This window comes from Camelus bactrianus, chromosome 34, assembly GCF_048773025.1.
Source record: "Camelus bactrianus isolate YW-2024 breed Bactrian camel chromosome 34, ASM4877302v1, whole genome shotgun sequence".
NCBI classification, from domain to species: Eukaryota; Metazoa; Chordata; class Mammalia; order Artiodactyla; family Camelidae; genus Camelus; species Camelus bactrianus.
In genome coordinates this window covers 1,180,832-1,208,512 of record NC_133572.1, presented here as the reverse complement: position 1 = coordinate 1,208,512, position 27,681 = coordinate 1,180,832, and the positions used below count along the sequence as shown (strand labels likewise).

Sequence of the window (27,681 nt, the reverse complement as noted above, 5' to 3'; positions counted from 1 at the left end):
CCTCTTCCGATGCACCGGTTCCCGCTTCCGGTGTGAGAGAGGCGAAAGGACTTCCGTGTCCCGGGGAGCGGGGCGCCGCCCGCTCGGGGTCCGGACCCACCCGCGGCTCCCAAGTTGCACCAGGCCCGGGAGCGGCGGGCCGGACGCTTCCGGCTTGGGCCAGTGCGGCTGCGCAAGAGGAGCGCGCTCATTGGCTAAAGCCGCCTCGTGCGATTCGCGTCACGGCGGCGGCGGCGCAAGTAGACTCCCGGACGCTGGGTCGCGGCATTGGCGGCGGCGGCGGCAGCGGGCGGCTCCTCCGCTCCCCTCAGCTCCTGACGGCCGCGGTTCCGAGGATCCCGAGACGCGTGGCGAGCTCTGGTGAGGCTCTGGAGTGACGGCGACGTCTTGGGGAGGGAGGGAGGCAGGGAAGGCGGGCGGGCCGGCGGGGGCGGGGGCGGGGGCTGGGGGCTGGGGGCTGAGGGCGGGCGTCCCGGCAGCGCCGCGGGCAGGGAGCGCGCTTGTTCGTCCCCCTCTCGGCCCTCCTGACCCCCGGGCCGGCGCCCACCGCCTGGCTCGCCCGCGGCTCCCGTAAGTCCCGGGTCTCCCGGCTCCAGGTCCCGCCAACCCCGGCTCCCCTCCGGCCCGGCTTCCCCCGGCCCCGCTCCCCTCAGTCCCGGGTCTCCCGGCTCTCCGCAGCGCCCCTCCGCGCTTCTCTCCGGCCGCACTGCGGGGTGGGCTCCGCTCGGGCCCCGGCCCAGCACCTTCGGCGGGGACGCCCCTCTCCGGCCGTTGCCCGCGTCCTGGGCCGGGTTTCTGGGGCCGCGCTGGGCTGCGTGTGTGGGTGTTCGCCTCTGGAGGCTGCTGCTCGCCGGCCTCAGCGGGTCTGGGCTTCTACGGAGAGCCCGCCCTGGGCACGGGTAGGTGCCTTTCCCTCTGGCTGTGGACCTTGTTTACGTCCGCATCTGGGCTTTGACAACTTGTGAGGTCGCTGAGCAGGAGGAGTCAGATGTCCAGCTGCGCTTGTGCTGACTTTGTTGCAGGTTGTAGGCACTTTTTTTTTTTTTTTGGTTAAATTGTCTTTTAATGTCCTTATATTTAGATTCTGAGTTTCTCAGCCTTAGGTTGTTCCCAAGTCTCTCTGCCCAAAAGAGCCCTTCCCCCTTCTCCAGAGAAACCATTGAAAACGCCAAGAAATCTGTCATAACGAACATTTCAAGTCATCTGACCTCTTCCCAGTGAAATGTTAAAAATAATTTCCTCCAACTCAAAAGCTTTATTTTGGGGACGGAGATCAGAAACTTGGTCAGTTTTGAATTTGGAAGTGTCCTCATATGAAAGGCCGCGTGCATGCCTTCTCTCGCCACCTTCTGACCCTAATTCTGTTAGAATTTCATACATTGATTTTTCATTAATTTTACTTCATAGAAATTTCACTTCTAATGCTTAGTTGTCCATAGTTGGTTTCATCTGTTCCCACAGATTTGTCAGAGTGCTGACTGTGATGATCTGAAACTAATATCATTTCATCAGTAGTTGGGACTTAAACATAGTAGCCGGTGGCAGCTACTTGGTGGTGAATTGTTATGAAAGTTGAAGAAATTCCAGATTGGTTTAAATATGAAAGTCATATTTCTTCTGGCTTCTATTTATAATTGCCTACACAGCAGTGTATGCTCCTATCTAGACTTTAGGCTCCTTAAAAGCAAATTTGCTCTTACTGGGGCACTAAAGATGAGAGGAGGATTTCCACAGCCTGTATATAAAGGTTTGTGTTTTTCTGTCCCTATTCTTGCATTATTCATAAATAATAGATTTTTTTCCCTCCATCTATAGTGTCGGTTTAGCTGATGTACTTTCTTTGGTATAAATCACATTTTGTTTTCCAAAAAGAAAACAATTTTGTTTCTTATTTTAGGGGTTGGCAAACTTTATAGCTTCCCGCCCTGCCAGCTGCCTGTTTGTTTGTTTCTTGTAAATTGTTTTTAGTGGGACATGGACACATGCTTTCGTTTGTATATTGTCTGTGGTTGCTTTTGTGGTGAACAGTGGAGTTGAGGAGTTGGGACAGAGACCCCTATGGATTGTAAAGCCTAAAATATTTACTGTCTGGCCTTTAATAGAAAAAGTTTGCAGACTTTACTTTATTAAGAATGATGCAGAGGCAGTATAGAAAATTTAAATGAATTAGCAAAGTATAAAAGAGAAAGTAAAAATTGTCCAGGATGACAGCACCTAGAGGCATTTGTTTTTGTGATTGTCCTAACAGAATCTTAGTGATTGTTATATGTAAATGGAATGATGATATTGCTAAATATTGGTTTGTAATCTGTTAAAAACCCTCAGATTATTTTTATTTGGCTGTTGAATAAATTGTAACTTTTGCATTGAAGATCTCACTAGAAAGGGGCTTGATGAACCAGGTTTTCTTGATTTATCTTACAGTCAGCATTAAAAAAAGATTATAGGAATAATAAATGCTTGGTGGTGGTAGCGGTGATGAGCATTACTTATTGATCGCTTACTACGTCCTAGATAGCTTTCTAGTACTTTACATGTAGTAAAGTCATTTAATACCTGCAGCAGCTCCAGGGTTAACCATACCATTATCCCTAGTTGCACATGAGAAAACTGAGGCACAGAGAGATTAACTGCCCAAGTTTGTCGGCTGGTTAATGGCATGGCTGGGATTTGAATCCATGCAGGATGGTTCCAGGACTTAGGCTCTCAGTGTGCTACAGAGCCTCTTAGAGTGCAGCTCAGTGTGGAAAGTTCTTAGGCTGTCCTGAGGTATATAATGTAAAATTTCTTCCTATGCTCTTCCCAGCCTCACTCTGTAGAAAACCACTGATAATAGTTGGAAATACAGCTTTCTCGCTCTCTTTGCCTGTTTATTTGCAAATGCTTATTTGCAAAATAAATGTTTATTTGCAAATCTGTCTACACATGCAGGTTTTTAAAAAAATTGATAGACTTTATTTTTTACAGCAGTTTTAGATTTGCAGAAATTTGTGGTGTTAGTACAGAAAGTTCCCATATCTAACCCACCCTCCATTTTCCCTTATTAATAATACCTTGCATTACATGGCATATTTGTTACAATTGCTAAACCAATATTGTTACATTGCAAATTAAAATCTATATGTTAGGGCTTTTTTTTTTTTTTTTTTTTTTTTGTCGTTGCAGAGCTTTTAAAGTGGGATCAAACCAGTCATTGTTCAGCAGTGTGCTTTTTTTGGGGTGGTTTTAAAAATACAGTGCTTCTGGACTTTTTAATGCAAATAAACAGTCTTAACTCACTAACATTCAGATTAATGACACAAATTTAGCATTTTTTTTGGAATGGAAGACTTGCTTGGAAGTTTCTTAGTTATTTTTCTTTTTTTTTCATAAGTTTATTTTGTAGCACCAGTGCTTTTCTCTGAAGAACACCTTTTCCCTATAACGGAGGCACTTGCGACAGTGAACCTAGGACCTTGTACCCGCCGAGCATGCCCTCTACCTTCAGCTTCTTGGAGACTTCTTACTGTTCTTCATCAGAAGAGTGGTGCATGTCAACCCACTTACCGACAGCTGCCTCCTCACTACGGCTGTCACTTCCTCACCTGTTTTTTTGTTTTTAATCGTTCTCAGCATTCTCTTCCTCACCTTCCAGAACATCTGTTCCTGGAATGCAGTGTTTGGCATCTAATTCTTCATACCCTTACACCCTTGATTTTATTGAAGCTTCTGTGGTATTACCCTGGAATTCCTCACATCATCCCATTCTTTGTGTTTTACTGGGTGAGGTTTTGAGGAAGTTTTTCAGTCATTGAGCTTTTATCTCTTCCAGAGTATTGCTTCCTACTGTCATGACTTCCCCAGAGTTCTTGTCATAACAAAATGGGTGGCCGTGGTCATGAGCAATGACTAAATGGTCTCTGGGACTGCCAGGTGGTGTGAAATGTGCACAGCGCAGCAGAATGATCTTGTTACTTATTTTTGGTGCTGCTGCGGAAACCTTTGCACCAGGGGCTAGAAGTGAGGGAGAAATAGCTTCATGCATTCCTGCCAGTCTGGAGACAAGGTTCATGAGTACCATCCTTACTTCAGATGTCTCCTTTATAGCTCTTTGGCTGCTATAGTAGTTCTTCTGAAATCTTGGGGCTCATGAATCAAATGGATAGCTGGGAAGTGACACACTTCCGATTTTTTCTGCTTTTGCTTCTGCAGTACTTCCATAGCCTTCGTGTGTTCGGAGCCCCTGCGCCGTGGTGCACTCATCAGCGTTCTGGGTCCCTGAGCCGTTCAGCTTGTTTTCTCTTTCCTTGGAAGAATGTCAGGGCAGCAGCTAGCACTTTGGTGACCTCAGAGAAGCATGCAGTCGTGGTATCATCGACAGCCTTGGCATCAGTTCAGGTGTTTCTTCTACAGTGCTCAGTCATCACTTCCAACGATATCTTGGCTGCAGTTTCCTTGCTATCCCTTAACGTGTGAAGTTCTGCAATACTGTGTTCAGTTTATTCTTGTTTTTTTGTACTTTTATTCTCATCAGTCACAAAATGAGCACATCAAGTCTTAGAAGCTTATATGGCAATGTAAAGGTTCAAAGGAGAGCTCTAGCGGCCTTGATTGAAGAAGCCTCTTCTCAGTGAGATCGAAGCATCTGAAAATGTTATTGGAAGCTTTGCACTCAAGAAGGTGAAACTGTAGGAGAACAGATCTTTCAGTTCTTGAGGAAAGTTATCTAGATGTTCTGGGTGGCCGTGACCAATCTGTGCCGTAGACATCACCAGCTTTGCCAGTTCCTTGCTGGGTTATTTGGTTGCAATTTGAAAATCTCCACATTGGATTTGTGGTGAATGTTCTGCTGTTGTGGAAACTCCTCGGTGTAGGCCAGAGGGTCCACTTAATTTTTTTAATTTTTTTTTAGTGGAGGTACTGGGGATCGAACCCAGGACCTCTTGCATGTCAGGCGTGCACTCTACCACTGAGCTCTTACCCGTGCCCCCTCCCCACCCCGGGTCCACTCTATTCTGTAACTGCTGCGCGCTGCTGGACAGCTAGTGTTTATTTCTGCTGGACATGTTGGGTGCAGCTGGCTCTCAGTGAGCAGTTCTCAGAAGACCCGCACCACTGACACCAGCCAGCCCTTCTCAGGCTGTGGCTTGGAATCTTGCTTCCAGGTATAACCAGAAATAGCACTTGGGAGCGTGGCAGATGGCGCCGTCTTGGCTCATAGTTGTGTGCTGTAAGAATCAGCATTCGTGGGTGGCTTTCCAGGTCAGTACATTTGCATCCACTCTGTTCTTCTAATAGTTTCTTCTTATTTTATCGACTTTGCGCACCGTAATTTAGTGCTATTCCTATTGCTGGATATTAAGATTGCTTAAATTTATTGTATATTGTACATGTGCGTTGTATGTACAGTTGTTGCCCGTTGATGACTCTTTGGGGTAACTTTCTAAGAGTCTAATTAATCACTGGGTGGGAGGAAATGCATGTTTTTCGTTTTGATGTGTGTATATTACCAGACTGCCGTCCAGAAAGGTCACTGCAGTATAAGCTCCCACCAGAAATGTGGAGGTCTAGCTTCTCCATGCCATTGTGAGCTTTTCTTTTTTTTTTCCAATCTTTACCTGATTAACAGTTAAACATTTCTTGCGTTTTTGGATAGCCTTCTTTTGAAGTTGGTTTAGAATTGCTTTTTAGGTAGGACGTAAATTCTATAGTTATTCTTTCTAGTACTTACTCCATTAGATAGAGCCACTCACATATTTAGATTCCCTACCTGGGCCTTGAAGGCAGTGTGATTTTTGCCACCCCTGTGGAAAGAATCCGGGTGACTGCCTAGAAGACTGTCTGTTTCCTGAGGGTAGGGAGTGCACAGCTTTCTTCATGTCTGTAGCAGTTCTGGTGGCGAGCAAATAAATGTTCTTTCTGAAACCTAAGTTGGATTATGTTCTTTCGAACCTACTGCTTAGTGAAGCGCTTTAACTTTGTTAAGAATAACCTTTTCAAAGTCTTTGTGAGATGTAAATTGGAAAAATTGCAGCATGAAATTGTCATCTTGGTGTGTGTTCTCCATGTTATCCTTTATTTCTAAAACGAGACAAATAAGACTGACTTTCTCAGGACCTGTTTGTTAGCAGTGACTAACCTACCCTATTTGCTAAGTGATTTGGTCTTCAGTTCTAGAAGTTAAAAAATGGATTGATTAGGGGATTCGTTTCTGTAGTCCACGGCTTTGAATTTTCTGTTGGAGCATACATACCATGTGTCAGGGGTGTGTGCTGGCGAGGTGCTGCGCTTAGCTGAGTTAGATGTCGGTGTCCAGACTCAAGGAGGCAGGAAGCTACGTTCACGAAGCTGCCAGGATATCTTCAGGCCTGGCGAAAACACCTGTGGGAAAGCACATTTCATGTGTTTTAACAAAAGTTCACAACAAGTATATAAAGTTTTCTTCATATCTGACTTATAATGTCGCATATTCTTAGTGTGCTTCTCTATTTTCCACAACATCCATGTGCTAGAAAACAAAGCATACAAAGTATAATGAGTGTGAAAACACAAAATTAATTGTTGAATTTTGGCCAACTTTGCATTTTCTCATTTTCTTTTGTAGGCATTTTTTGGTTAGTATATTAGGTATACTAATTGTTGTTTTTCACTGGTAGCATATTTACTTTAATCGTATAGGTTCTGAAATTTTAGTTTAGTGCACATGTATGCGTAGTTGTAACTGCCCACTCATTCCTTTGGTCAGGGAAGAGTGGTGGCAGTGCAGACGCCTTGGTGTGGTGGAACAGAAGGGTTATTTTTATTTTCTTGGAATTTATTTATATTTTATTTCATTTCAGAGAGAATTTCTGTAACTTTAAAGATTGAGAAGTATAATTATATATATATAAATATATATAAAAGAAAAACGAGGAAAAGGAGGAAGCATATATTCTGTTCCCAGGTGGCAACATAACTCAATGACTAAGAGTAAAATTTGGATTTGAATTTGCTTGGCAGCAGAGATAAAAATGGGAATATGGTAAAATACGTAATATTGAACTGGACGGAGGAACAAGACCAATTTTCCAGGGATAAATCTTCCCTTGACAAACTTTAAGGAACTGTTTAAATTGGGCATTACATAAAAGCTCCGCTCCCCCCTTTTTTTTTGCTAGAGGCCCAGATTAAAAAAAGGTGAAAATGATACATTAAAGTTTCAAGCCAATATTGGCTGAAATTTCTTATATTTACACCAGAGAATTTCACTTCAAACTTACTATGACCAGTGGCTGTAATGTGCTATTTGTGTCTTTAGTGAAGCCCTGTAGGACAGTGGTAAGGCATGGTCTTTGGAGGTAGACAGATACAGATTTGAATTTAAGTTTCTGTCCCTGATGTGACTTGATTGTGACGACATTGACTTGATCGCCTTTAGTCTGAGTTTCTTCATCCATAAAATGGGACCCCATTTCATAAAGATGCTAGAGGATTAAATGAGATGATGGGTAAAAGGCCAACTACTTAGCCTGGTTCAGAATTGGTTCCAGTAAGTATTAAGCAACAGTTCACCTGCCTTTAATGAGATAGCACCATGGCCAGGAAAAATAGAACCACTTACCTCTGTGCGAGGCAGTGTTGTATGATGGAGAGGGCCTAACCTGGGCGGTTCTGCTTGTCTGTTTTGTAACCTATGTAGTCTTGAACAGTCTCACTCTCAGCCCTCTCATTTGTAAGTGGGGAACACTGTGTAACAGGCAGAGTTAAATGAGAGTGTATATGAAAGCTCACCTCACCTGGCGCCTGATAGCCTCTAAGTTAGCGTCTAAATTTTGTAGTGATAGGCAGTGCTGTGCTTCTGAAGTAGGACTTGAGAAGGCTTTTGGTTGTAGAAGCCAGAATGGTTATGAATTAGTCTGTGTTTAACTTCGCTTTGAGGGAATCACAATTAGGGAATGTTTACTGAAGGAAGACTTTTTAGGAAGTTACTGTTACTTGGTAAGATGATGTTGTGGTTGCTTAGCTTGTACAGACCTGTGCGTTCCCCAGTAGTCTACACTTAGGTACATGAACTTCAACGGTGTCAGTTGTTTTAGCATTTAAGATGAACTTTACTGAAGTATGAGTTACACACAATAAAATATACTCACTTTAAGTACTCGGTTAGATGAGTCTTGACAGTTACATACCCAGATAATCATCACCCAGGTCAAAATGTAGAATTTCTGTCGTCTCCCTCACGCTCCTTTGCAGGTAGTCCACTCACCCCAACCCCCCACATCTGGCCCAAGGAAACCTCTGATCTGCATGGATTAATTTTGCCTCTTAGAATTTTGTGTAAGTGGAATCATATGTATTCTTTAGTGTCTGGCTTCTTTCACTCAGTGTAGTTTTTTTTTTTTAAGGGGGTGATTAGGCTTATTTATTTATTTATAGAGGAGGCACTGGATTTACGCTCTACTCTTTGAGCTGTGCCCCCCCCCCCCCCAACAGCGTTAAGCTTTTGAGATTCAGCTGTGTTGCTGTGTGCCGGTAGTTTGTTCCTTTTTTAATTGCGGGGTGGTATTCATCATAGTATTGCTGCACTGCAGTTTGTTAATTCATTTACCTTGATATTTGGGTTTCCAGTTTTTGGCTATTATGATTAAAACTGCTACGAACATTCATGTACAAGCCTTTTGAACATGATGTTTTTATTTCTCTTGGGTAAATTCTTTTTTTTTTTTTTAATTGAAGTATAGTCAGTTACAATGTGTCAATCTCTGGTGTACAGTATAATGTTCTTGGGTAAATTCTTAGGAGTAGCATAATTTAGTTCTATGGTATATGTTTGGCAGTTTTTTTGTTAAAAATATTTCATAGTATTTTTATCGGGTTATTCTCCCATCAGCAGTGTACTAGGTCTCATGAATACTGAGACCTAGTTGTGTTCTTAAGTACCCATTCTTTCACTGTGAAGTGGTATCTGGTGGTTGTTTTTTAGGAGAGGGCAGTTAAGTTTATATTTTTTTAATGGAGGTACTAGGGACTGAACCCAGGACCTTGTGCATGCTAAGCATGTGCTCTACCCCTGAGCTTTACCCTGACACCCCCTTTACATTTATTTAAAAAATTGTTTTTCCTTTTATTGAGTTGCAAAAGTTCTTTATATTCTGAGTACAAGTACTTTGTCAGGTGTGTGTATTTTGAGTATATTCTTTTATTCTGTGACTTGTCTTTCATTTTTTTAACAGAACCTTTTAAGAGCAGATATTTAAATTTTTTGATGAGCCGATTTTATCACTTTTTTTCTTATGGTTAGTGCTTTTTTGTATCCTATGAACTATTTATTTACTCCAAAGCAGTGAAGATTTGCTGCCGTGTTTTCTTTTGGAAGGCCTGTAGTCTTAGATGTTATACTTAGGTCTATGATTTGTTTCAATTTTATTTTGTGGTACAGCCCCCCCTCTCCCCGTATGGCTATCCAGTTGTTCTAGACTATTCTTTACTCATTGAATTACCTTGGCACCTTTGTTGAAGATAAACTGTCCATGAATGAATGAGAATCTTTTTCTGTACTGTTACATTGATGTCTGTCCGTCCTTACTCTAGTACTAATGCCAGTACTATACTTCCTTGATTACTGTAGCTCTGTTGTAAGTTTTGTTTATTCTAGATCCTTTGCATTTTCATAAATTTTAGTATTGGTGTCAGTTTCCACCGAAAAGCCTGCTGGAATTTTTGACATTATATTGAGTATATAGATCTTTCGGGGAAGAATCGCCACCTTAACAATATTGAGTCTTCCAGTCCAATAAAATGGTATATCTTTATGTTTATTTAGATGTTCTTTAATTTCTTTCAGCAGTGTTTTGTAGTTTTCAGTATAGAAATGTTGGGGGTATTCGTTAGACTTGCTCCTAATTTTAAGGGCTGCAGTAAATGAGGGAATATTTCTGTTTTCTTTTCAGGTGTTGCTAGTATGTAGAATTAAAATTGATTGATTGGATGTTGAGCATGCAGAAATTCTTTAATAAGTAGTCAGATGGAATTTAATTTATTCTCATCTGAATTTCTGGAGGAAAAACCATAGAGAGTAAGAAAAAATTATCTCTGATGGGTTACAAGTTTGGACGACTCTAAATTTGAAGCATAAAAGTACATTTGAATTTAATGGGAAAATGCACAATAATGAATACACAGAGATCTACTGTAGAGATTGTCCAGCAAATGAGACGGGATAGTTGTGTTACTCGAACAGCTGGCTTCACCTCTTGGTAGGTGTTGAGCCAAAAGACGCAGCTAAGCCAAAGATTGAGAGGAGGAGTTGTTAACGTAACTTGCAGCAAGTAAGGAGAACACAGGGCATCTTTTCCAGAGCAGTGTCAACCCCATAGTAAAACTGGGGAATTTTTAAGCTAAGGGTGCCTGCATACTCGTGAAGGGGCTTGGGTTGTCCACAGAGTCCACACTTTAGGTGACTGAAGCCACCAGGGCCAGAGAAGGCCAGCGTCACCATCCCTTAGGTTCCAGTTGATCTGGTGTTTTGAGTGCTTCAGGCTAACCTTTACCTTCCAAAGAGAACTGGGAGAGTCTACAACTGATATGGTATCTTTGCTATTTTTACTTCTCAAGAGATCACTGATTACTGAAACTTGTTCCAGGGCTAGCACTGTAGCCAGACTTAGATCACAAAATGGCTTAGGCTGAAAATGACTTCTCTTCTGTCAAGAAAGCCATGCCTGGTTCTCTTTCTCCTGGGGCCTCCCGCCCTATCTGCTTATTGTTGTAGAAAGACATGTAGAGTTGAGAAGTTTAAAATGTTAAAAATAATGCTAAATATTCAATGTATCTTTTTAGGTAGAAGACAGTGGAAACCACTTGACTAGTATAAATAAAAAGAATCTTGTTTTTATTGAGTGTATTTTGACCTACCAGCATGTCTGTTTTACCTTTGTGTGTGTATCGTCAGATGATTTACCGTTTCCTAGCCAAGCCCGATACCTGTCCCTAAGCACAGATGTCCTCTTTCAGACTGTGCTCTTGGTTTCTGCTCAGCCTGCCCAGAAGTTGATCTGTGTACTCACCGTTTTCTCTCGTGCGGCAATGAGGAGAATTGGACTTGACTGTGTACTTGTGTCATGTTGGCTATGGCGGTCTGAGACAGCAGTGTAATTTTGCTGATGGCATGTGTCAGTTAAAGTAGGATGAAATTGATGTTTGGCTTATTGCCCTTTGCATCATTCTTTGGATTTACGAAAACTAAAGATAAACTAAGAATGTTTATAGCTGTTAATGTGGCAGGTGACTGGAGCTGTTTCAGTTCGGCATGGGAAAGAATACTATTATTGCTGTTAGTCATTGTGTATGGGATGTTAATATGTTTAGGTTTAAACTTTGATTCTTCCTAATGTGGCATTCCTGAGAAAAAGCTATGAATAAAAATATTACAGTTATATTAGAACTACATTTCAGAACAATTTTGAAAATTCAAGGTTAGAATATTACTCTACTTTAAAATTTTTTCTTAACACTTTCAGTACTTCTAAATGTTACGGGGTCGATACATCTAAAAGATGAATCTTGCTTGGCCAAATGCAATACTGGACACTGTTGGTATTTATCAAGTCTTTGCTTCCTAAAGAATAATTTTCTTAAATGTCTCAGCAGTTTTTCTTGCAACCTTTTTCATTATTTGCATATGTGCTTTTGCTACAAATTGTATTCACCTAGCTAGTGTAAGTGGTGAACTTACTTGATTGTCTGCCAAATGGGAGAAGGCTAGAAGTCTCTTTCTTAATAGAGGATAGATGGGGAAAGTGCTCTTAACCAAATGCAGTAAGCAGACCTTAAGTAAGCAGGCAGCATGAGTTGATGAGGTGATAGCATTCTAAATATGGATACAAATACTTAAACATAAGCCCTGCTACTGGAAAATAAGGTAAAATTTTAATTTGAGACGAGTCAACTTGGTGATCATCTGCCTAACCGGTGGTTGTAAGACTTGGGATTTTTTTACTGTCCTAAGTTGATAAGTACTTGAATGGAAAGAAGAGCATTGTTTTCTTGTAGTTGTTCACTTTGGAGTTTTTGAACTGCTTAAAGTCTTTAAAAATTTTCTGAGTCACTTTTTCATTTTCTAGGCTGCCTGAATTTGGAGGAATATTGACTTTTTATCCCTTAAAATACATGCCTTCATTTTAGTGGTTGACCCTGCTTAGGTTATATTGCTCAGGAGATAGGTCCGAGTTTGGTTAAAATTTCACTTAGTTTCTGAAAGTACTAGGGAACTAATTTGACTGTGTAAGCTTTATTATTAGATTTTTGTGTTTATATTAGAAATACATGTTTATATTGATGAGTTCATTGCTGAACTGTGTCATCAGTCCCTAGAAGGGTGCCCAACACAGAAACTGTACATAAATGTTTGTTAAATGAAAAGCTTCGTTTTTTTACCTTATGGTGCTTGAAACTGCCTTTATAGTTTTTTTTTTTGGCAAAAATCAGAAATGTAGTTAATTTATGGACTATAAATAAGTTTTAAGAAATGTTTACTTACTTCAGTATAATAATAGGGTCCTTCTGCTGTACGCCTGCTCTTCAGGGAGTTGATTTGCAGCTCGTGTGGTTTAAATCTGGAGCGTTTGGTGTTGAATGAGAAAGTGTGGGCTTCTCTCAGTCCGCTTTGAGTTTCGGGCTGCCTTGTGACATGCAGCTCTTTGTAACGGTGCTGTGTGAGGGTACGGAGCGACAGCTGAGTGCAGCTGAGCTCCTTCACGTTCTTGAAAACAAGCCTGTTGTTCTCCAGGTGGCCACGTCGCACGTTTGAACTTGGAAACTCAGAGAAACTTCAGCGTCTGCCTCCGACCAGCTCTTTGTTTTCTTTCAACATCTTAGAACTTGACTTTGTACTTTTGGGGACGTGACAAAACAGTCTACTTATATATTTTTTAACTGAAGATTGAAACAATTGTTCTGGTCACATTTATGGTAATTGTCAGGTTTTTGAAAGGTCAAATTTGTTAAGCTATAGTTTACACTTAGTAAAATTTGCCGTTTCTCATGTGTACAGTTCTATGAATTTTGACAAACGTTGCTGAAGGGTTTTAAATGGCTAAAGTGGACTTGATATCCAGTGGAAAGGCCAGCGTAGCAGCTCAGCAGATAGCCCTTCATATCTTTTTATCACTTTGGAAGTCTTTATAGGAAGGTTCAAGTTGGACCTTTTCCACGGACACAGGAAGAACCGGTGTGGTAGGCTCTCCCTGGCTTTCCCCCAATTCTACTTTGCAAGGTAAGATTTGCCTGGTTTCTGTGGGTGGGATAGTTAGAAATTAGAAGAGGTTCCTGGTGATTTTACTTAAAAGTTGCCCTACTTAATGCTAGGAAAGAAAGCAGTGTCAATGATACAGCATGTTGCCTGGCTTTACAACTTCAGAATAATCTTCAAAAACTGTTGTTTGGTTTGAAATGTTCTTTGTGCTAATAGCAGTTAAGATTTTATGAACCTGAAAGCATGATAGTGCCTGTGTTAAAAATCGGTGTTGCTGCTTCTCACTTGTCAACTATGCCATTTTTTAAGGACTGTGTCAGTAACGTATGTTGGGAACTTTTCCCATTTAATCAGTTATTCTTTTCCTAATTATCAGGTTTTTTTGATTGACAGTTTTCTATTCAGATATGTTCTGGGTGGGAAGAATTTCAGTTTTAATCAGTCATTTTATTGCTTTTGGTATGTAGCAAGGCTACATGCTCCTCCCCATTTCTTGACTGTTTCTTAATATTTTCAATATTGTTGTAAAGCAGAGTCCGGTCAGTGTTAACTCCTGGTTTTGTCACTTAAGTGCTGTCATGCAATTATTCAAGAACAGCTTGTTCGTGGTGGCGTAGAAGGTGGTGGCTGAGAGCATTAACGGGGTGTTAGGCAGACTGGATTGATTAGATAGATCAGGCTGCCACTTACCTCAGGCCAGTTATTTATAACCTCTCTGGGTATGTTGTCATTTCCAAAACGGAGGAAATGCTTGCACCCATCTTCCAGGGTTGTTGTAAGGGTTTAAAGAGATAATCTGTGGGAAATGCTCTTTGCAAGAAGTTGACGCTCACTGCATGTTGGCTTTTCGTGTCACCGCCCGTCCCACCCCCCATCCAGCAAGGATTTTTAAAATCCTTCTGTGTATCCTGCAGAAGGATACAAAAATGGATTCCAAAAAAGGGCTCTCTGACCCTGAGGAGTTTTCTGTTCAGGAGGGAAGACAGGCATGTAAACAAGCACGTGGGAAATTCTGACGGGCTCTGTAATAGAAACTAAACAGGTGCTAAAATAGAATTAATAAGCAAGAAGAGTAAAGGGGTTGTGTCAGGAGATGGGGGAAGTCAGGGAACTTGGTGTCTGCCCACGAAATTTCTCTGAAGTGGGGGTGGTAATCCGCTCCTTACTTACGCGGCACGTGTTTCCTGGGTACGCCTGCTGTCCGCCAGTGGCTGCTCCAGGCGCTGGGCGTGCAGGAGTAGAGATGTATACTGCCTCTTCTCTCAGCAGTCTCCAGCCCCATGGGAGAGGACCGTTAGCAAGCAAAGAAATGGAAGTGTCAGAGACGGGCTGTGACCGAGAGGGACAGGTGAGGCGGTCAAGAGTGACTGAGATATGTGGTCAGAGGACGATTCTTTGAGGAGGTGACCTTTACGTTGGGATCGGCACGTGGGGATGGGGCCAGCCTGGGGAAGAGCTGGGCCGTGGGCTCCCCAGGCCTTGGCATCCAGGCTGCGTGGAGCCCTCGGAGCTGCGGCGGTCCTTGTGGCTGAAATGTAGTGGGCGAGGGCCACGTGGCTCAGAAGGAGGCCACAGAGAGGGGCTAAGTCAGTTAGGGTTTCATAAGCCGGGCAAGAGGTTTCCTAGGTGTAAAGGAAAGCCATTGGAGGGCCCCCAGCAAGGGCGTGCCTTTTGGTCAGGACCACTGTGCCTGCTGTGTGAGGGCTGGGTCTGAGGGGAGGGGGGTGGGACACAAGCTCAAGACAGGTGAGAGATGGCGTCACCTTGAACCAGGAAGTGGGAGTGGAGAGAAATAGATGCGGGCTGTTTTGAAGACCCCCGCTCTTCCCCCATCACTGTAAAACTTATTTATTTATTTAGCTTTTTATTGAGGTATAGTCAGTTTACAATGTTGTCTCAATTTCCAGCGTACTGCACAATGCTTCCATTATACATGAACGTACATGTATTCATTTTCATGTTCTTTTTCACCATAGGTTACTACAAGATACTGAGTATAGTTCCCTGTGTTATACAGTATAAACTTGTTTATCTACTTTGTATATTTGCAGTCAGTGTCTGCAAATCTCAAACTCCCACTTTATCCCTTACCTCCCACCTCCACCCTGGCAGCCACAAATCTGTATTCTATGTCTGTGAATCTGTTACTGTTTTATATGTAAGTTCATTTGTCTTTTTTTTTTTCCCCTAGATTCTGCATATGAGTGATACATGGTATTTTTCTCTTTCTGGCTTAATTCACTTAGAATGACCTTCTCCAGGTTCATCCATGTTGCTGCAAATGGCATTATTTTATCATTTTTTATGGCCGAATAATATTCCTTTGTATAAATATACCACAACTTCTTTATCCAGTCATCTGTCGATGGACATTTAGGTTGTTTCCATGTCTTGGCTATTGTACATAGTGCTGCTGTGAACATTGGGGTGCAGGTGTCTTTTTGAATTAAGGTTCCCTCTGGATATATGCCCAGGAGTGGGATTGCAGGGTCATATGGTAAGTCTTTTGAGGAATCTCCGTGATGTTTTCCGCAATGGCTACAACAGACTGCATTCCCACCAACAGTGTAGGAGGGTTCCCTTTTCTCCACACCCTCCCCAGCATTTATCATTTGTGGACTTTTGAATGATGGCCATTCTGACTGGTGTGAGGTGATACCTTATTGTAGTTTTGACTTGCATTTCTCTGATAATTAGTGATACTGAGCATTTTTTCATGTGCCTATCGGTCATTTGTAGTAAAGATTTTTAAGTGTTAATTTTAAGAGGTCCAACCCCTTTCCTTGCCAGTTAGTGTGACAGAAATTTTCCAGCAAGTTTCTCTAAAGACTTAAGCCAGTCAGGGTAACACATCTAGTACTTATTTTTAATAGTGATTTAAAAAGAGAAAAAATAGCTACTACTCAGAAGAAAACCTGGTACCTTTAGTAACCCTGCTGGTCTCATTGTTGAAATAAACTTTACCGTCCTAAAAAATAATCTCATTTCACTGTTAGTAGTTCAGATTTGCATGCACTGTGTTGACGGCACAGTGGAGGCTGAAAGCGGAGGTGACAAGGGGCAGCATAGCCACGCTTCCGTGTAGAACGTCTTGTGCCGCTCGCGGTTCCGGTTCCATCAGGCGAGAGCGTGAACTTGACACCAGGAATGTCAGTAGCGTGCGCCAGCTTGGGACGCGCACCTCAGCGTGGAGTGGCAGGCTGCACTGGGGTCATCTCAGTGCACAGCTTGCAGGTCACCTTGGGGTTGGCTGCTTTCCCTTCAGAGGACAAACCATGCGACATGTTTTGCAGCCTGTCCTCTACTGCTGAGCAATCTAATTATAGAGCTAGAAAGCGCTACCACCAGGCAGAAAGCCGCGCCCCACTCGCTCTGTCCCAGCTAGTACAAAGGGACGTTACTCCACTGGCCCTTAGAATCTGAAGACTCGATATCCTAATTTTTGAACAACCTTAAAGATCCATGGCAGATGGCGAGTCTTTAGAGAACCATGCTGGAAGGAAGATCTCTGTCACATTAACTGGAAAGTGGTTGGCAGTGTAGGAATTTGAAAAACTTACCGTAGTATTGTCTTTCTTTCCTCATCACCACTTCCTGGCCTCCCAGAGATTTTAATTTACAACCTTAGATCTGCTCTGCTTGCTGAAGGTGCAGGGGTCGGGTTGCGTAGGATTTCCGCATCTGCTCGTAGACTGAGTACCCCTCAGCCACTTGTCCTTCCTGCCAGCTGCTTTCTGTTCGTGTTGGGTTCCTCGCCCCGCCCTGCCGCAGCTCTGTGTAATACCACATGGTGGTCATAGAAGCTTGACCAGTGAGAATTTTCTGAGGAAGAGATGAACTCTTCTGATAACACATGATGGTACTCTGGAATACTTTCCATCTCTCACCTCACTCCTTTTTACTGTTAAGAATCTTAGAGCAAATTAAAGCCTAGCTCCACTTTCCCTAATTTTTACTCTTCATAGCAAGACAGTCACTTATCTATGTACAGCTGGACAGTTTATTTTTCCAGCTGCTCTTAGAGGCTAACGGCCTTGGTCACGTTACCTGATCTCTGAGCCTCAGTTTCCACATCTGTCAGATGGGGGGGGTAGAATACCTCAGACGACTAAATATAAGAATTATGTGAGAGAAACTACGTGTAAATTCTTTGTACAGAATTTAGCTTTATATATCTGCAATAAATTTTAGCTCCTTCTTTCTTCCATGAAACACAATGAAGTGGTGGGTGTGAAACAGCTTTGTGAGCTGTAAATAAATAAGTAAATATAAATCACTAGCATTGTTTCCTCTTTCAGAATTGGGTATTGATAGCATAGTTTATGATCTGAGTGCTTGCTTGGGCCCTTATGTGACAGGCACATACCCAGGTTTGCTTATCCTTAAAGATTTGTATTTGTTTTTGTTCTAAAAACTTTAGAGGGCTCTGGAGAAATCCACAGTGAACTAAAATGATTTATGAAACTAACAGTTGGCTAATTCTTACTCTAATTCGAACTCTTGAGCTAATTCTCAGTTTCACGTAGGTATATATATGAACACTCCTTTACCTTTTTTTTTAAATTGAAGTATAGTCAGTTACAATGTGTCACAAAAAGAGAAAGAAAAGTACCGAGTGATACCACTCATGAGGGATCCAAAGACAAAAAAGGAGGAAAGAGAACACTGCTCGTGAACTCATCTGCAAAACAAAGACTTGCCAGCAGAGTGAACAGCCTTGTGGTGGCGGGGGTGGGGGGTAAGTCTGGGAGTTTTGAGATTTGCAGATGTTAACCTTTTGCCGATTTTTAATGGCATCCAGGCCCTCCCACTTTGCCCTGCTCCTTCTCTCCCCCAGTAAGAATTTTGAATCTCATGGGGTTTATGTGCATAGCAAGTCCCCTGGCCTCTTCCTGTTTTAGTCTTTCCCGTTGGATTGGCTGTGATAATCACCTTATTTGGATATGTAACTTAAATCTCTGAAATTTTAAGCTTTTGTACTGTGAGTTAGGAGGTAGAGGGTGAAGGATTTTTATTAATTTAATTATTAAACTCCCAGGAAACTTACTGCAGTCCAATTTAGAGAAATAGCGATGGTTTCTGGAAGTGTTTTTTGCTACTTAACATTTGAATGTCACCTGTCGTATTCATTAAACATTTAGGTGCATCGTGCTTTCTGGGACTCACAGGGGTGTGAAAGGCCTGAGTACTGCCTTCCAGGGCAGTCTAGTTAGAGTTCAAAGCAGGTAAAAAATATTGGCGTTTCAGACATCAAACAACTTAAATCAAAATGTTACCAATAATATATGCCACTTCAGTCAGAGACGTCGTCTTACTTATTTCGTAGAAATATGGTGAATTTTGGTTTCCTCACCTGTGAAGTAGAAATAAAAACAACAGGATGGTTCATTGTGATGATTTAAATGAAACTGGATATGTAAAACCTAGTTGCAATACATATTCGTTCTGCAGTTAGGTATGTTTTTTAATTGAGAAAGTATGGCATATTGTAAAAAAAAACAAACAAACAGGCAGAACAAAATGAAAACTAAGCCTTCTCACTCCAGACCCTAGATTCGTCCCTGTCTGCTTCTGTACCAAGAACACAGTTTTGAGAATCTAAGTAGTTATTCTGTGTACATGTATACTTACTTGCAGTTAAATATTTTTATAACATATGAATGCGCAGATGTTAAACATGTCTTTTGTATTCTGCTTTTTTCATTTAAAAATAGATTCTGGCAGTCCTTCCTGTCAACAAATACAGGGTTTTTAAAAAATACATGATTATTTTATTGTTCTTAATGATTATAGAAAATTCAAGTTTTAATGTATAGTAATACAACCTGTGTCTTCCCCCAGCACTCAGTCAAATATATTAATTCAAAGCTTTCTCTCCTTAGGGTCACCTCACTATCCTAAAAGCCCATCCTCCCAAGAAGCAGGGACAGAAAGAAAGACCTCTTTGTAAGAAAGGCTTGGGTATCCCATGAACGAGACAGCAGAACACCGACTGGGGTACAGCAGGACTCCAGAGCCAGACATAAGGCTCAGGAAGGGGCACCAGCTTGATGGCACCAGCAGCGGTGAGGATGGCGCCCACCACGCAGACCTGGGGCCCGTGGTAGAGGCAGCTGCCCTTTCTTCCTCTCATAAGAAAGTAAGTTCAAGCGGAAGGATGGTAAGTAAAACAAGCTTGTGGGCATGTGGCTGGAGGGAGGATATTGAAAGAAGTGTGGGGACTTTGCTAGAATGAGGCCGGCCTGAAAAGCGGCCTTGAGCACGTTTGTGAGTTTTGTTCAGGACAGTTCGAGGTCTCTTACTCTTAAACCAGCTAGGTGCTAGTCACGCCTCTTCTGCTGCCACTCAAACCTGTGCTTACGCTGTCCTGTCCTGTCTACAACAGGACACGGGCTTTTGTCGCTACCGTATGACCCTTACAACGCTTTAGTGATGGCATTGTCACTTCTATTTTTGGAGAAAATAATTGCTTTCTGGAACTACGGATAGAGTTCATCTCCAGTGCATACCTTGGGAGTCAGTAGAATTGTGGGAAAAGAAGGCAGGTTTTAATCTTTCGCTTCGCACAGAAGAGAGCAGCTTCTCAGTTCCTCAGGCAGCTGCACCTGGAGCGCAGTGTGAGCGTCGTTTTGCCCTGTGCTTCGGAGCCTTGCAGTTAATGTAGCATGTTGTGCTGTGTTTCCAAAGCAGTTTTTCTCAGACTGGTGAGCCCTTTGGTACTTTGTGAGATGTATTTTGGTACTAGAGCAGTGTTAATTAGACAGCAGAGAGGGTAAGGAAATTGAGGCGCATGTAACATACGTTTAAACTATGTTCTTTGATGAAATTGTTTAGTTTTGTGTAGATAGATATGAATACTGCATACATTTCTTACTGAGGCTTGTAGTCAAAAGCATTGAAAGCCTCTACTTCGAACTGCATCTTTACCGTCCTAAGAAATAAGCTCATTGGGTGGGTAGTAGGGGTGTTGGTTTGAACTCCAGAGGGTTGTCTTGTCTTTCCAGGTCTTTAGTAAGAATTTCACAAGAGCACTGTAGAAATAACGGAGTATTGTGGCAGGAGATTTAAGGTTATTTCTTCTTTTATTCTTGGTAACACTCTGTAAGCTAACTTTATACTCTTGGCTAGATGGTGCTACATTGAAAGATGACTTGTGTCCTTGTGTGTACGTGTGTCCCTACTTGCACAGAACAGATTCCTAACTTAGAGGATTAATAAAAGGTTTGCTTACAGTAAGTTTAGTGTGATTTGGCCTTCATACTAGCATCACTGTTTTAAAAGAAGTTTCACAGATACTTGGGGCAAGGACTTCCTTCCACATTAAGGCTTTGCTTTCTTGTTGACCTTTTACAACATTGTGTTCTAGCAGCTGACACGTCCCCCTCCAGGCCGAGCAGCTTGAGTCTCCCTCAGGTGCTCCCAAGGCCAAGGCAGTTGCTCAGCCAGCAAGCACTACCGCTGGGGTTACCTTTTCTCTTCACTGCAGTGAACACACCGTGTGAAATCGCCTGCCCTGAATGTCAGTGTGTCCAGCCCGTCATTGCTGGCTGTGTGCACGTTGCTGTGTCGCAGACCCTCGAACCTTTTCACCTTGACAACCGAAACCCTGTCCCCATTTTCCGCACCTCCCAGCCCTGGGCAGCCACCGTCCTGCTTTCTGCTTCTGTGAGCTGGCAGCTGTAGGTGCCGCACACAGATGGAATCACGCAGTGTTTGTCCTCCTGCGACTGGCTTCTCTCACTGCGCAGTGTCCTCAGGTTGGTTCTGTGTTGTACCAGGTGACAGGACTTCTTTTTGAAGGCTGAATAGTAGTCGACTGATACGTGTATGTCCACCCACGGATGGTTGTCTAGGTTGTTTCCACCTCTTGGCTGTTGTGAATCCTGCTCGAGATTTCTCTTCAGATAACATGCTGTAGTTCTTTGGGATGAATACCCAGAAGTGGGATGACCGGGTCATATGGTAGTTCTACTTTAATTCTTTGAGAAGCTTCCATACTGCTTTCCGTGGCGGCTGCAGCATTTTACATTCCCATCCGCAGCGTGCGAGGGTGCTGACTTCCGCACGTCCTCATCAGCGCCTACACTGTTCGCTCTTTTGATGATGGCTGTCCTGGCAGGTGTGACCCGGGCATTTCACTGCCATTGTGATTTGCATTTCCCTGATGATTAGTAAAGGTTGAGCTTCCCACTCATACACCTGCTGGCCATCTGTGTGGCTTTTGGAGAAATGTCTATTTAAGTCCTTTGCACATTTTTAAGGCTTTTTTTGTGTGTGTGTGTTGAGTTACAGGAGTTTCTATATTTTGGATGTTTACCTCTTATCAGATGCATTTTTAAGGCTTTTTGTGTGTGTGTGTGTTGAGTTACAGGAGTTTATATATTTTGGATGTTTACCCCTTATCGGATGTGTGGTTTGCAGATGTCCTCTCCTGTCCCACAGGCTACCCTGTCACTGTCAGTTGTTTTTGCTGTGCAGGAGCTTTGCAGTGTGACGCAGTCCTACTTGTCCAGTGATATTGGTGTCATTCCAGAATTTTTATTTTTAAGACCTTTTTTAGAGGAGCATTTTTTTAGGTTCCCAAGCAAAGTCGGGAATGTACGAGATTTTGCACATAGGCCCAGTCCTCGCACTTGCCTCGCCTCCCCCACGATCAGCATCCCCACCGCAGTGGTACGTTTGCTGTGACTGAACCTGTATTGGCACATCATGATCAGTCAGAGTGCAGGGTTTACGCTGGGGTTCGCTCTGGGTGCTGCGCATCCTAGGGGTCTGGACGAGTGTATAATCGTGTGTGTCCATCCGTATGGCATCGCTGCTCTAGAAATCGTCTGTGCTCCCCCATCCATGCCCTGTCCCCTCCCTGATTCTTTAGATAGAGTGGTAGAAGGAAGCCTCTCAGGGGAGCATGTTTGAGATGAGTGAGGCCTGAATGATGAGGAACCAGCCACGCAGAGACCTGGGGGAAGAGGAAGCAAGCTGAACGTTCTCTACCTTGTTCACGAGCTGCAGCCACCCTGGCCTCACTTCAGTTCGTTAAGTGGGCTGGGCTGTGTCCAGCTTCAGAGCCTTCATGTGTGGCTCTTTCCCTGGCCTGGGTGTTCTCACATCCATACCTGTGGCTGCTGCTGCTGCTCCTCAGTGCTCAGGTTAAGTATCCCTTCCTCAGAGAAGCCCTTCTCAGGTCTCTGTCTCCACTGTGTCCTGGTGCACTGCTGTCTTTAATCCTGCCTTCATGTTCCCCCACAGTACGTACCTCTCTCTGTGTGTGTGATTAGATGGTTTAGTTCTTATTTTTGCTTGTAGACTGTATGTTCCATGGTGGAAAGAATCTTGCCTTTTGTTTGCCCCATCCTCAGATTCTTGCTCAGTTTTTGATTCTTGGTGGGCGTATAACATATGGTTGTTGAATGAACTTACCAGTAGCCAATTCAGAGCTCTTTGTCAGAATTGTCTCAGGCAGTTTTCATAAATAAAGGTACGGAGAATATAGGGTGTACTATTCTGATGTTCCGGGAAACTTAACTCGTGTGTGTAATCCAGATAGACTCAGTGCGCTGTGTCATTCATCAGAGGGGCAACGATAGCGCACGCTTACTGAGCCCTTGTGCTGTGCGAGGCAGTTTTCTAAGCAGTTTCGTGGGTGCCATCTCATTCCTTCCAGAGTAGCCTTCTGGAGTGGGTATCAGCTGCATCTTTGTTTTACAGGCCAGGACATGGAGACCCCATTGGCTTTATGTGAGTTACATGCTGGGACTTCTGTTGGAGGATCATGCATTTTTTTCCTTCATGGGGGCTGGATTTTCTGTTCATTGGTTTATTGTCAGAAGTGTGATTTGGTCATTCCAATGGTTATTTGCCTTTACTACATTTTAAAAGACTGTGTGCACAGATGGCCACAGCTGTGGAAGGAGACCCCGTGGTGCGTGGTAGTGATCATCCAGTTAGGTGCCTTTGCTCAAGCGGCCCTGTTTAATGGCTGCTTTTATCACTTGTACCATGTTTGCTTGTATCTGGCAAAGCCATTTCTGTCCGGTAGATAATCTCCAAGGAAGCAGTTTGGTAAAAGAAAAAAAGCAGGGTTTTTGGGTTCAGAGAGACTGGATTTGAATCCTTGGTCTCTTCTACATAATTATTTCCCACTGTTTTTGAGTGGGAGGGTCCTTAAAAGAAAAAACAATGACAACCTTGCTGAAGTATGTGCATGTAGAAAAGTGCGTATACTGTAAGTGGGTAGTGGGATAAACTTCTGGACACACCTGTGCCACCAGCACTCCCAGAGGCACCCGCAGTGCTCTCCTCACCCCCCACCCGGCCCAGTCTGCCTGCTCCCCTCCCACACAGGTGGTGTTATCTTGACTTCTAATGGCGTAGATAATTCTGCTTGTTTTTGTGCTTCATTCATTAGAACCATTCAGTATTTACTCTGGTGTCTGGCTTCTCTCACTCAGCATCGTGTTTGTGAAAGTCCATTTGTATTTACTTGGTGTAGCAGTAATTTTTATTGCTCTCTGGTATTCCTTTGACTATACCGCATTTTATTTATTCATTCTGTTGAAGGCGGTCTGGGGTGGTTTCTCGTTTGGGGCTGTAAAGATAGAGTCTCTGAATATTCTGGTGCTTGTCTTCTGCTGAATACAGGTGTGTTTCTGTTAGCTGTGCACCTGGGAGTGGAAAGCCTGGTTCAGGAAGTAGCCCCTTTCCTCCTTTAAATATCACAAGTATTTAACATTCCCCCTTCATGATAGTTGTGTTGTTAATATTAGTTTGAAAAAATAGATGATAGATACTGACTATGAGTTTAGGTCACCTTAAGTGAATGTGTGTCTAAGTCACTACAGCGTTACACACGAGATAATGTCGTTAGGTCGGGAGTCAAAGTATTACCTCGAGCCGTGCAGTTTGCCCTGGCTTCCGTTTCTGAATTCACCATGCTTGCCCTGGGTTTCCACATTAACAAGTGGGAACAGAAGTGCTCCTCCGAAGGTGGTTACGGGGGTGTGATCCCTGCGTGCAGCACTTAGCGCAGTGTGTGGCGTGGGGTTGGCGTGCAGCGAGCAGTAGTTCTGCTGCCGTGACCGTGCTTTGTGCTCACCTGATGTGACTGCAGTAAACCCTGATAAACACATGGGACTCAGCCATCTGTCTCAGCCATCCTTGACTGCAACAGCCTTTTCACAAAGGTGATCTCTAAGTCTGTTATCTAAATACTGACCTCTTTATCGGACCTTTAACTGTCCACATTGAACTGATTTAGCCTGTTTCCTCCCTCACCAGCTTTTCCTTCTGACTTCCTAATTTCTAATAAATAGCACAGACTTTCTTTCAAGTACCCAGACTTGGTTCCTAGAATGTGACAGTGCAAGGAACACCAAGAGTTGTCTAGTAGATGTATGCACGCATTTGTTCTTTCTAGAGATGCTTTTAGTTTCTTTACCACGCGGTGGCACTCTGGGAATAGAGACAAAACATGGTTTCTGCCCTAAAGCGGCTTATTATAGTCTAGAGAAATAATAAGTCAGTGCATTTGTGCTCCGTGCGGTGTGATAGTATGCACAGGGCGGTGTGATAGTATGCACAGGGCACTGTGGGAGCAGCACTGCCTGCAGCTGGGCACCTGGGAGGGAGAACTTGGGTTGCAGGGTTAGCTGAGAGGACCGAAGGGCCTTCCAGGCAAAGGGAACAGCAGATGTGAAGACCCAGAAGTAAGAGCAGCATGGAGGGGGGGCGCAGAGTACAGCTCAGCGTAGAGCGTGTGCTTAGCATCCACGCGCTCCTGTTCAGTCCCCAGCACCTCCATTAAGATAAATAGATAAATAAACGTAATTACTTCCCCCCACGAAGAATAGAGTAGCATGGTTCTTTTAGGAAACAGTAGTAACAGTAGCTGACGTGTGCGGAGTCTCACTGGTGTGCACTGGTGTGGGAGCCACAGGACGTTCGGTGCAGCTGGAGTGATGGGTGAAGGGTGCGAGGAGTCAGAGGTCTGGTAGCCAGGAAGCCCCGACTAGCGGGGCCAAAGATCCAGACCTTCAGAATCCTGGTCGTGTCCGTCCACCATCCAAAATCCTTTTTGAAATGTGTGCTGTTGTATGGTGCTGGGAGTGGCCAGAGCCACTGGGCCTCTGACTCTGAGCCTTGGCTCTTTTCGCTGTCTTGGCTGAAGTTTTTAGTTTGTGTTTTGTTAAGTTTCCACAGACAAAAACACAAAAAAGCCGCTTCAAACCAGGCTACCCCAGTCTTTAGTTTTATGGCTTCGTTTCATATCTGAATTTTCAGGGTATTAAGTTGAAAAAAAGAGAGCAGCCTTCATGGTTGTCCTCCTCTTCCTCTGCTCCAGATTCTTCATAAATGGGGATTAGGAGCCAACTTTTCTTCATTCAGCCCAGGAGTTACTCTCTCGAACTGAACTGCTTTCACCAAACTTACAAGAAAGCCGCCGTATATTAGTTTATCCTAAGAAAGCTAACTCGTAAATAGGCTCCTGTCTGCCGATTACTTCATTTTCTTGAGGAGGTCTGCTTAGGAAATGTAGTTGTGATCAGACAGAGATGCTTTGTAAGAATAAGAAAAAAAGTTGGGTGATTTTAAAGCTCTTTTCCATCAAGCTTTGATGGAGGTGACTAGTCGTCGCAGGCCGAGAGCGCACGTATTTCTAGGCTGGCCAAAATGAACGTTCCTGCAGACCCGACGCTGCACTCACTCTTGGGCAGTCTCAGAGACACACTCAGCGGTGCTCACTCCCTCGGCTGCCGTCTTTTGTGGAACTCTTGATTTCCACTAACCCGTTACGTTGTTAGTGAAGTCAGCTTTCTAATACCCTTACTTCACATTTCAGATTTCTAAACTTAAGGCTGGATTTAACCTGTCAGCTTTCCAAAAAGACCATCAGAATAACCTGTTGATCGGACTAAGCCAAGTGTACTGCTTCCTGCAGTAAGAGTGAGCACCACCCTGCAGAGTCCTGGTGTTTTAGAAAGGAGAGGCTGTGGGTGGCTGTTTGCAGGGTTTGGGGTCTGGCTTTCGGTGGTCTAAGGCAGCCCTTCCAATGCAGAGAGCACGTTGGCCTTGGGCAGTTTGTGCTGTGATAGTTCAGGGCTGGTGAAGCAACTCTTGGTGAGCAAATATTTGTTTGATAAGTGAGCAGGTTTGCCTAATTCAGCAAGTTATTATACCGAGGAGCTGATGGAGCAGTCTCAACTTGAGTGAATTTTTGAGAAGTTCCTAAAGCTGATAATAAAGGTATCTACTGGTTTGTATCCTTACCTTCCTGGGCAAGAGCTTCCTGAGTGTGTGATGAAGTCGCGCTGACGTAGGGGCCCCAGACCTTCGTCCTCGTGTGTGAGTGCGGGCGGGCCCAGTCCTCACTGACTTCCGTGCGGGCCGACCGCCCAGCCCTGGGTAGCCTGCATTCCTTGACTTTTGACTTCTAATTGTGGGTGGTACTGCGAATGTGGATCTCTGTGGCTCTTTGCCTACTGACTTCAGCTAGTGTTGAAGTATGTAATTTGTGTCTTGCGATGGTGCTCTTCAGTGCATCCTAAGTTTTGGCTGAACTGAGCTGGTCTTTTCCTCAAAATGGAATTTTTTTTTCCTTTTTCCTCTTTTATTTCATCTTTACAGGATTCTGCTCCTCATGCAGCCTTTCCTGGGCCCCATGCTCTCTGTCTTAAAACTGAATGTACCTTATTTCTGTTATGGTCATTTATGGGGCTCATTCAGCCCCCTGTTAAGGTGATAAGCTCATGCAAGACAGAGACTGTATTTTACTTACCTTTAAAAAAATCCCTTTTATAAGTATTTGTTAAACTGAAGTGCTCTGTTGAACTGAGTTGGGCTAGAGCAGATAAACGCCCAACAGATTGATGAATTATTTTCATGTTAGACTGATCTTCAAGGCCTTTCATCTTTATCACACTGGTTCTCTTTTTCAGAGGTAAAATATGCTGTGGCATGTACAGCTTCAGGTGTACAGACCCCCTCATGTCTTTAGATCCGAGCTTCTCAACCACTAGTGACACTCCGGCCCATAGTTCTTTGTTGTGAGGAGCTGTCCTTGTAGGATGTTTAACAGCATCTTGGTGCCTTCCTGCCACATGCCAGTAGCATTCCCACCACTTGTCACAAGTCAGAATGAACCCAGATAATATTGCCAGATGTCCGCTGGGAGGGCGTGGGGGTAAAGTTACCCCTAGTTGACACCAAACTGCTTTAGACTTTTAAAGTATTTTCTTAATTTCTTTCTTTCCTTTCTTGCTTCCCTTCTTCAGTCTGACCGTCCCTCTGTTGCCAGATAGTTTCCAAATGCAAATCTGGGAACACGCAGCTTGCTGCACCTTGCGTCCTCTATAAACGCTCAGCTTTGCCTGCAGGACAAAGTCTGAAGCCCCTCAGTATCCGAAGCTGCCTCCATTCCTCGCTCTTGTTTTTTTTTTTTTTTTAAAACATTTTATTGAATGATTTCAACAAAC

General features: G+C 43.5%; 1 protein-coding gene and 1 pseudogene across 7 annotated transcripts in view; one reads left to right on the top strand and one right to left on the bottom strand.

Annotated features, from left to right (window-relative positions):
* The first annotated feature begins 92 nt into the window (after window positions 1-92).
* Window positions 93-27,681, top strand: part of ADIPOR2 (adiponectin receptor 2) — a 42,804-nt gene continuing 15,215 nt past the window's right edge. Inside the window, exons 1-2 of one of the 7 annotated variants that reach the window (XM_074357587.1) lie at window positions 93-360; window positions 19,093-19,370. In XM_074357587.1, coding sequence (XP_074213688.1) covers window positions 19,179-19,370 — 192 coding nt within the window. In that variant the 5' untranslated portion in view covers window positions 93-360; window positions 19,093-19,178. Of the gene's footprint in view, window positions 361-553; window positions 571-882; window positions 900-12,944; window positions 13,232-14,541; window positions 14,559-19,092; window positions 19,371-27,681 lie in introns of those variants that run through there. The other 6 variants (XM_074357590.1, XM_074357589.1, XM_045524167.2 and 3 more) reach the window with 6 other exon arrangements.
* On the bottom strand, window positions 195-4,658 carry LOC123619816 (protein SDA1 homolog; annotated as a pseudogene).